Raw genomic sequence first — 10,607 nt, forward strand, 5'->3', positions numbered from 1 at the left:
GGAAAGTGATCAAGCCAGGAAGCCATAAACATTCTGGAATTAAGAGCCATCTACAACGGCATACTGCAAGCAGAACATCTTCTTCGAGGTCTGCCGGTTTTGATTTAGTCAGACAACGTGACAGCAGTGGCGTACATAAACCACCAAGGCAGAACAAAGAGCAGAGTGACGATGGCTGAGGCCACGAAGATTCTTCGCTGGGCGGAAAGACATGCCAGCGCTCTGTCAGCGGTCTTCATTCCAAGAGTGGACAACTGGGAAGCAGACTTCCTCAGCAGACACGATCTCCATCCAGGAGAGTGGGGTCTTCATCAGGAGGTCTTTGCAGAAGTGACAAGTCGTTGGGGAGTTCCTCAAGTGGACATGATGGCGTCCCGCCTCAACAAGAAACTTCAGAGATATTGTTCCAGGTCAAGGGACCCTCAAGCGATAGCGGTGGACGCCCTAGTGACACAGTGGGTGTTTCAGTCGCTTTATGTGTTCCCTCCACTTTCACTCATTCCAAAGGTGATAAAAATTATAAGAAGAACAAGGGTTCAGGCGATCCTCATTGTTCCGGATTGGCCAAGACTGGCCTGGTATCCAGATCTTCAGGAGTTGCTCATAGAAGATCCCTGGCCTCTTCCTCTTCGGGATGACCTGTTACAACAGGGGCCGTGCGTGTATCAGGACTTACCGCGGCTGCGTTTGACGGCGTGGCGGTTGAACACCAAATCCTAGCCCGAAAGGGTATTCCCAGGGAAGTCATTCCTACACTTCTTCAGGCTAGAAAAGAAGTAACGGCAAAGCATTACCACCATATTTGGAGAAAATATGTGTCTTGGTGTGAATCCAAGAAGGCTCCTACGGAAGAATTTCACCTGGGGCTTTTGCTCCATTTCCTACAAGCAGGTGTGGATGCGGGCCTAAAGTTAGGCTCCATTAAAGTACAGATTTCGGCCTTGTCGACCTTTTTTCAAAAAGAATTGGCCTCCCTTCCGGAAGTTCAGACCTTCGTAAAAGGCGTGTTGCACATCCAACCTCCCTTTGTGCCCCCGGTGGCACCATGGGACCTTAATGTGGTGTTGCAATTCTTGCAATCACATTGGTTTGAACCTTTGCGCAAAGGTTGAGTTAAAATTCCTTACTTGGAAAGTGGTCATGTTGTTGGCCTTGGCGTCTGCAAGGCGAGTGTCTGAGTTGGCGGCTTTGTCTCACAAAAGCCCCTATTTGATTTTTCATGCTGATAGGGCGGAGTTGAGAACTCGTCAGCAGTTTCTGCCAAAAGTGGTTTCATCATTTCATGTTAACCAGCCTATTGTGGTGCCAGTGGCTACTGACGCCTTGGCGGAGTCAAAGTCTCTCGATGTGGTCAGAGATTTGAAGATCTATGTCGCCAGAACGGCGCAGATTAGGAAAACAGAGGCTCTGTTTGTCCTGTGGGCTCCCAGCAAGATTGGGGCTCCTGCTTCTAAGCAGATTATTGCACGCTGGATCTGTAATACAATTCAGCAGGCTCATTCTACGGCAGGATTGCCGTTACCGAAATCGGTGAAATCCCATTCTACCAGAAAGGTGGGCTCATCCTGGGCGGCTGCCCCGGGAGTCTCGGCGTTACAACTTTGCCGAGCTGCTACTTGGTCGGGTTCAAACACCTTTGCGAAGTTTTACAAGTTTGATACCCTGGCTGAGGAAGACCTCTTGTTTGGTCAATCGGTGCTGCAGAGTCATACGCACTCTCCCGCCCGTTCTAGAGCTTTGGTATAAACCCCATGGTTCTTGAAGCATCCCCAGCATCCTCTAGGACGTATGAGAAAATAGGATTTTAATACCTACCGGTAAATCCTTTTCTCTTAGTCCGTAGAGGATGCTGGGCGCCCGTCCCAGTGCGGACTGTATCTGCAGTTTGGTTATAGTTACGCTCATGTTGCGTTGAGTTCAGTCAATCTGTGACTGTTGTTGGTCATGCCGTTGCATGCGTTGTTGTTGAATGCCATATTGTACGGCATGTTAGTGGTGTGAGCTGGTATGTATCTCACCTTAGTTTAAAATAATTACATAAATCCTTTTCCTCGAAATGTCCGTCTCCCTGGGCACAGTTCCTATAACTGGAGTCTGGAGGAGGGGCATAGAGGGAGGAGCCAGTTCACACCCATCCAAAGTCTTATAGTGTGCCCATGTCTCCTGCGTATCCCGTCTCCTGCGGATCCCAGTGGTTCTTGAAGCATCCCCAGCATCCTCTACGGACTAAGAGAAAAGGATTTACCGGTAGGTATTAAAATCCTATTAACCCACCCAAATCTAACTCTCTCTGCACATGTTATATCTGCCACCCCTGCAGTGCACATGGTTTTGCCCAACTGCTAACAAAGTTCTTGCTGCGATCAACTCAGAATTACCCCCATTGTGTATGAGGAGATATTCTTATTTGTAGTTTTAGCATTAAAAAAGCTTCCTTGTTAATTTGTTTGGATGTGAAAAACCTACTGCATTTAAAAAATATCTTTAAATATAAAAAAAACTTTGTCACTTTAATATTTGCATTTAAAAATTTCAGTTGTATATGGCAAGTTTAATAGTCAACATAGGACATATAAGGACATTGCTTATTCTCTAAAACAGGGATGGGGAACCTGCAGCCCTCCAGCTGTGGTTGAACTACACATCCCAGCATGTCCTGCAACAGTTTTAGCATGGCCAAATAGCATAACTGTAGCAAGGCATGCTGGTATGTGTAGTTCAACAACAGCTGGAGGCCAAAGGTTCCCCAACCTTGTCTAAAATTTTCATCTAAAATAAATATAAACTCATATTCAAAGAAATGTTTATTAAGACTTTTAACACAATACAAACAAAAGAAAAGCATATGTATGCTCAACACACTGCCCGGTCCGTCTGTAGATATATCTACTAGTGGGGTGGTCTTCAGTTTGCCGGCGGCCGGGCTCCCGACGACCAGTATACCGGCGCCGTAATCCCGACCGTCGGCATATCGACAGCTTTTCTCCCTCTTGGGGGTCTACGACCCCCCTGGAGGGAGAATAAATAGCATAGTGCGCCACCGTGCCCGCGAGGGGCTCATTTGCGCTCGCCCAGCTGTCGGTATGCCGGCGGTCGGGATTCCGGCACCGGTATGCTGGCCCGCCAGGAGCCCAACCGCTTAGCATCACATACTACACCCCTACTAGTGTGTACCCAGCATTAGATGGCCAAATGTTTACAAATCATTCTATATCATGCTTCAGCACAACAGTCATTACAATGAAGGTAGAATAAAGAGCTCTGTTCGATAATGGCTATCCAATAAACATGGCAAGAACATGTACGTGTTTGTGCATCTTAATTTAAAAAAAAAACACCTTTTGTTCACATGGTATAGGTCACATAAAAAGTTTTGAGAGGTGTTTAAAATGGTGCACAATTTTTTAAATATAAATATATATATATATATATATATATATATATATATATATATACATACACACACACACACACACACACACGCACAAATTCTGAGGGTGCTAGGCGTGAGACTTCCCAATATAATGAGTACAGTATTCCTTTAAGTCACTATAGACTTCACTTTTACATAAAAGATTTGTTAATGTAACCCTTTTTGTCCTCAACTAGGGTTATCTGCAACTATATAAGGATGTGCCTCCACCCAAGCTATATGTTGTCCTAGGCTTGCTTGGGTAAGCCTACAATTTAAATGCCCAAATATTGAAATTTTTGAGCCTGGACTTTACTACCTGGTCTTAACTAACGTTTGTCACTCTGATTATACTATCTGCTGGACTACACCTTTATCTGAGGCCTGACGTTTTTCTTTCCCACAGCGCCTTTAATTAATTTTCCTCTAAAAAAACACTTCACCCGATAGGTAGTAATACTAGTCTTTATAGGGAAATATACATTTAACTGTATAGTAAAGCAAAGATTGATATACATAACATTGAATAACAACAGTCATAACAAACCATATCACCACAATATATACATTTAAGTATTACATCTAAATTGCATGTACTACAAAAATGTTATACCATTAGCTATGAACTTTTAGACCATAGACCTGGGATTTGTCTTATTTCGTTACTGCACAGTTTTTAAGGGCCTTTAGTAAACAATAAAAAAAATATATAGAGTAAATGTTAACAGAGGAATAGTCTGTTTTTCTGGTTTAAATGCTATACAAGTAGTATATTGTAGCTCCACTCTAAAACGATGTAGTATTCAAATTTAAAAGATACCTCTCTTAACAATGTGTTTAGTCCCAAACTTTGGTTTGTCCGTTAAAGCACAGTTAGTCTCTTCCTCCTCTATTAATTATATGACCTCCTATTGCTTTTATAAATATGGCTTAGTTGTCCATAGTCCTAGATAAGTAAAGAAGGTAGTCTCAAATTCTTGCTATATTTCTAACAGTAACAGCGGGTTAATATCTATATTAGCTGTAGATTACAATGGCAAGTTTACTCCTTCATTCAGTGCTCTGTTTCTTATGTTGCAGATGAATTCCCTCTGGACTGTAGCTTATGTTGCAAATCAGTTCCTTTTTCACTGTTCCTTATGCTACAATTGAATCCCAATTGAGTCCCTTGTGCCTGGGCACTCGCATGCCAGCCCAGAGAAAACAGTTATTCACAAGAAGGGGGTCGCGCGGCTGTGCTGAGGGACAGTATAAAAGGGGTGTACCCAGCAATGGTCGCCAGACTGCTGATCCCCCTAGGTCCCTACGGTGCTGCTGTTAGCCCTTGCAGGGTCAGGCAAACCATGTTCACCCCAAACAATGACACAATTACGCATTCCTATATCAGATTATTAATATATAAATACATACAACTTATTAACTCTCTCTCTCTCTCTCTATAAATATATAAATATATATATATATAAATATATATATATATATATATATACAGTACATGAGTGTGCCACCAGACCGGTCCAAACATCAGGAACACAATTATTTTTTTAAAGGCCAAAACACCGTTCAATGACTTGTCTGGTGGCAGTATGTGCGGCGTTGTATTATACTCTAGCGACAGGATGTAATGGTGTCCGAGATCGCCAGAGGTGCAAGATGCCAGCCGATCTTGGTGTTTTTTTTAATGGGCAGTCACTTGCAAGCCATGGTTTTGGCTTTGTATGTAATTGCCCCTTTAAAAAAAATGTCCCAGATGGCCGGGATCTCGGGCTCCATTACATCCCACCATAGGTGTTGGTGCAGTAAATGGAGTCAGGAGCCATGACATACATGGGAAGGCGCTATCTCCTGAAATAGTTCAGTTATACCCCTTTCATACCACACAAATAACCCTGTATCGACCCGGCATATTGCCGGGTCAGCGTGCGGTGTAAATGCGCCATGGTGGAATTCCCGGGTCGCCTGACCCGGTAATTCAACCCGGTAATAAAGCAGTGTTATTCCTGGGTTGAATACCGGGTCAGTGGCAGTGTAAAGGGGTTCCCAGGTCGATGCGACCCGGGACACGTTCACTAGATAGAAAGAGGCGGCGTGTAGATGAGCTCATCTCCCAGCGCCGCCTCCGCATATTTACGGGTGAGGGAAGCCTGCAGGAGCGTCCAATGCCGGATCCCACCCGGGAAGGACCCGTTTCCAATTCCTGGGTGGGATCCAGCATTTGCGGTGTGAAAGGGGTATAAGAACATTAGTCATGATATATTTGTTTTCAGTTAAAAATTTAATATAGGAAAGGTCTGAAATATTTACTCATTAACCACGAATCAACATCTTGCCTCACGAATCATTTTTGCCAGATTCCTGATTGCCGCACTTCCGGGAAAACTTAGATTCAGGGACAGAATCTGGACCACATTAATGGAGTGGGAATATTTGCCATTTCAAAATATTTGCTCACACTCATAAGGTGGAACTATGGGAATATGAGTGCCACCCACATCCCCCTATAATGTGTAGGAAGTCAGCAATAGCGGAACATTGCTCCTTCCCCACAGGTAGGGACTCCTCATCCAAATGCATTCGTATAAACTGGCTGAGGCGTGCCAGGAATACTGCTGCAACACACTTCAGGATCCTTCTGAATGATGACTGGCATATCCCAGCTGCCACTCCTACTGTCTTTTGGAAGGATCCTGAAGCACAAATGTGTAACATAGACAATAACTGTGTGAGTGGTGGGATTGCTGTAGGCTTTCAAGATCAAGAGTGTTCAGTATGACCCGAGGTTGTAGCCAAAAGCGATGCAGCACCTCGTCATCAGGTATTCCACATAGGGAAACGCGGGTACGGAAGATTCGCACCCATAACTGCCTCCATTTGCTTTTTTGTTCTTGTTGTGGAAGATGAGGAGAAAGGGAGGGATTATGGTGTTCCGCCAATTAAAATCATCTCCATGCAAAGTGGTATTTAAAAAATATTAGTATAAGTGTTTTGTGAAATAGATATTACATCTAAATTGTTAATCTGCATTTACATTAACGAAGAAGAAACAGCCATATTGTTCAAGCTGGCTGCCCGGGAAAACATTTTGGACAAAAAGAAATATGGTTAATTTTTTTTTTTATTTCTAGACATTTGTTTATTAAAAAAGAAAACAATAAAAAATGTTTTACATCACAAAACACCACAGCATGGTGCAGTGAAAGGAAGAGGCAAACGTGCTTAGCGCGCTTAGCTTCAATAAGAATACAAAGACTCTCAATCGGTATACAAAAGAACATAAGAACCAGCCAACCACTACAATTTACAAAGAATGGGAGTGCATCAAGAAAACATGATGTGCTAGTAATGTCCTTCCAAATTCCTGCCCCCAAACACACACACACTTACCTTCAGCAAAAAAACACTCTTTATCCTGAAGCTAAAACAAAAGAACCAGCCACCCACTATCAAAAGAAGCAGCCATCCACTGCACATAAAATAAAATAAAATGGAAGTGCATCAAGAAAACATGGTGCAGTGCCACAGCCAAACATGGCATGCTATTAATTTCTTGCATGCTGCAAATAAGGGAAAAGACAAACCATCCAGAAAGTAGTGAATCTATATTTTGGCTGTGCTCAATTTACTTTTACAGGGATTGGTGTGCATGCAAATTGTTGCTGTAGCATGTATACACATGCTAATTTTTGCATTTGCACATCATAGTGGGTATAAACAGGGGTAATTACCTTACAATAGTTGCAGTGGATGGTTTGTTCTTTTGTTCTTGTATCCAGATTGATGGGTCAATGTAATAGGGTGTGAGAAGCCGGAGATGCCGAAGTTTGTGCGAGAATGCACGTATTTTTAAAGCGGCAATCAGTTACAAGGCAAAAACCAGGTTGGTTTTGCCTTATAAATGATTGCCGCTTTAAAAATACGGGCACCCTGTTAAATTCACCCCCGAGAGTCTGGGTTGTTTTTTTTGCTGAAGTTTGTGTATGTGTGTGTCTGGGGCAGGCATGCTAAAGCAGATTTTAAGCACGCCATGTTTTCTTGATGCACTTTTCCTTCTTTTTCATTTGCAGGGTTTGGCTGACATCATGAATCCCATAGCACAACATTTAACAAGGGTACCACAACGGACTCGGGCAGATGCAAGACGTGCCAGGGAAGCAGGAAATGAACCACAAGTACAAGCCCAGCAAAGGAATGTGCCTAAGATGTCAGGGACAAACCATGCTACTCAGGAGTCTAATCCTCTACCAGCACATAAAAAAAGGAGACAGCCATGCTTTAGCCGGAAAGAACTAGACATTCTTGTTCACTTGGCAATGGAGAAAATTCATCATGGCCCAAAGAATATGGGTGCACCAACCAAAGCGCGCCTGTGGCAGGAGATCACGGACGCAGTAAACAAAGAGGCCCCCATTGTCCGCACAGTCGGTGAAGTGCGCAGACGGTGAGTCACATTTACCACTCTAGTAAACAGAAAAAACGTTTTTATTATTTTTGCTAATTTTTTAAAACCAAAAATAGTGCTGTTGTTGTTAATTTTATATGCAAATTTTTTTAATGTTATTAGTGTTTTTCTTTTTTAAATACATTACACTTATTGCATGTTTATCTGTCTGCTGTATTTGACCATAGTAACATATCATCCTTACAGATGGGCAGACTTCAGATGCAGACTGAAGCTGAAAATGCGAGAACGTCGGCTACATGGAAGACGGACTGGTGGCGGCCATTTACCTCAGTCCTTAGAATACACCACTTTGGAAGTGCAAGCAATGGGCTGTATTGAGGAGCAAGAGTTTATAGGCTTTGCCAGTGTAGATAGTGCCAGGCCCCCCAAAAAAATCCCGCATGCCACCTCTGGTAATCTATTCTTAAATTATTCCTTTATAAGTGAGCATTATTGACATCATAAATAATTATATACTCTACATTACAGATGTTGTGGTTAAAGCTCCGGAGTTGGTTTCTGAGGAGAATGTGGCACCTGCAACCCCACCTCAACAGCACCAACAGCCTGCAGTAACAAGACTGCACCAGCAGCCTGCAGTGACATCACTGCACAAACAGCTTGCAGTGGCAACACTGCGCCAGCAGCCTGCATTGACAACACTGCACCAGCAGCCTGCAGTGACAACGCCGCTCCAACATACTGTAGTGACAACATTGCACCAACAGCCTGCAGTGACAACACTGTACCAACAGCCTGCAGTGACAACACTGCACCAACAGCCTGCAGTGACAACTTTGCCCCAACAGTCTGCAATGACAACTTTGCCCGAACAGCCTGCAGTGACAACATTGCCCCAACAGCCTGCAGTGACAACACTGCACCAGCAGCTTGCAGTGACAACACTGCACCAACAGCCTGTAGTGACATCACTGCACCAGCAGCCTTCAGTGACATCACTGCACCAGCAGCCTACAGTGACATCACTGCACCAGCAGCCTGCAGTGACATCACTGCACCAGCAGCCTGTAGTGACATCACTGCACCATCAGCCTGCAGTGACAGCACTTCCCCAGCAGCCTGCAGAGACAGCACTGCCCCAGCAGCCTACAGTGACAACACTGCACCAACAGCCTGCAGTGACAACAATACACCAACAGCCTGCAGTGACAACACTTCCCCAGCAGCCTGCAGTGACATCACTGCCCCAGCAGCCTGCAGTGACATCACTGCACCAGCAGCCTGCAGTGACATCACTGCACCAGCAGCCTGCAGTGACAACACTGCACCAACAGCCTGCAGTGACATCACTGCACCAGCAGCCTGCAGTGACACAGTTGCTAAGCTCTGAATCAATACTTCAAGAGATTAGAGGAGGAACCATACAAAATATCTCATTATTGGAAAAAATTTCAAACTCACTGCAGATGCTCACTCAGCTCCAGGAGGAGGCCAATCTGCTGAAACGGCAAGAACTCGCCATAAGAGAGCGAGAAGTCACCATGAGAGAGAAAGACATGCAGGAAGTATCTGCTCTTCATCAAGGACTAAGGGAGATTCTGTCCAGGTTTGCATCACCTGGACCTCCAACACCACCACCAGTTGGAGAGACCGCCACCGACATTCCCCAAGGCTCTCGTCGATCCGGCCGGCAGTCTGGATCAAAACCAGTTCAGCCTGCTGGGAAGCGGGCTAAAAAAAAGTAAGGACTTCTGTGATCTCTTGCCACAGACTGTCCGTATTGCTGAACACATTATACAGTTTGTGGGGGGGGGGGAACGTTTGCTTTCCTAGCAGAGTTTTGACAGTTTAATTATCAATGATTTATATATTAATCTTATGTTTTTGTAATGGACTTGGGAGTATAGGTTATCATTTCTGCCATCTCAGACACATTCTGAGACATATAATTAAGTAACAAACCTTTCCTGCTTTTGATTTTGCATTTGGTAAAATAAAGACCCAGATTTATCAAGCCTTGGAGAGTGATACATTGCACAGTGTTAAGTACCAGCCAATCAGCTCACAACTGTCATTTAAAACACGGCTTGTTACATGGCAGTTATGTAAATATGTATTTCTCTGACGTCCTAGTGGATGCTGGGGACTCCGTCAGGACCATGGGGATTAGCGGCTCCGCAGGAGACAGGGCACAAAAATAAAGCTTTAGGATCAGGTGGTGTGCACTGGCTCCTCCCCCTATGACCCTCCTCCAAGCCTCAGTTAGGTTTTTGTGCCCGTCCGAGCAGGGTGCAATCTAGGTGGCTCTCCTAAAGAGCTGCTTAGAAAAAGTTTTTAGGTTTTTTATTTTACAGTGAGTCCTGCTGGCAACAGGCTCACTGCAACGAGGGACTTAGGGGAGAAGAAGTGAACTCACCTGCGTGCAGGATGGATTGGCTTCTTAGGCTACTGGACACCATTAGCTCCAGAGGGATCGAACACAGGCCCAGCCATGGAGTCCGGTCCCGGAGCCGCGCCGCCGACCCCCTTGCAGATGCCGAAAAGTGAAGAGGTCCAGAAACCGGCGGCAGAAGACTTTTCAGTCTTCATGAGGTAGCGCACAGCACTGCAGCTGTGCGCCATTGTTGTCACACACTTCACACCAGCGGTCACGGAGGGTGCAGGGCGCTGCGGGGGGCGCCCTGGGCAGCAATGAAATACCTATACTGGCTAAAAGATACATCACATATAGCCCCTGGGGCTATATGGATGTATTTAACCCCTGCCAGGTCTCAGAAAAATGGGAGAAGAAGC

At 44.7% G+C, this 10,607-nt stretch overlaps 1 protein-coding gene across 1 annotated transcript in view; it reads left to right on the plus strand.

The window, feature by feature from the left end:
• LOC135054863 (uncharacterized) overlaps positions 1–9,889 on the plus strand; it is a 79,395-nt gene extending 69,506 nt beyond the window's left edge. The window contains exons 7-9 of the mRNA XM_063958266.1: positions 7,477–7,850; positions 8,058–8,266; positions 8,343–9,889. Of these exons, the coding sequence (XP_063814336.1) occupies positions 7,477–7,850; positions 8,058–8,266; positions 8,343–9,559 (1,800 nt within the window). The 3' untranslated portion in view covers positions 9,560–9,889. The remainder of the gene's footprint in view (positions 1–7,476; positions 7,851–8,057; positions 8,267–8,342) is intronic.
• The last annotated feature ends 718 nt before the right edge of the window (positions 9,890–10,607 follow it).

The sequence above is a fragment of the Pseudophryne corroboree genome, chromosome 3 (genome assembly GCF_028390025.1).
Source record: "Pseudophryne corroboree isolate aPseCor3 chromosome 3, aPseCor3.hap2, whole genome shotgun sequence".
Taxonomy (NCBI): domain Eukaryota; kingdom Metazoa; phylum Chordata; class Amphibia; order Anura; family Myobatrachidae; genus Pseudophryne; species Pseudophryne corroboree.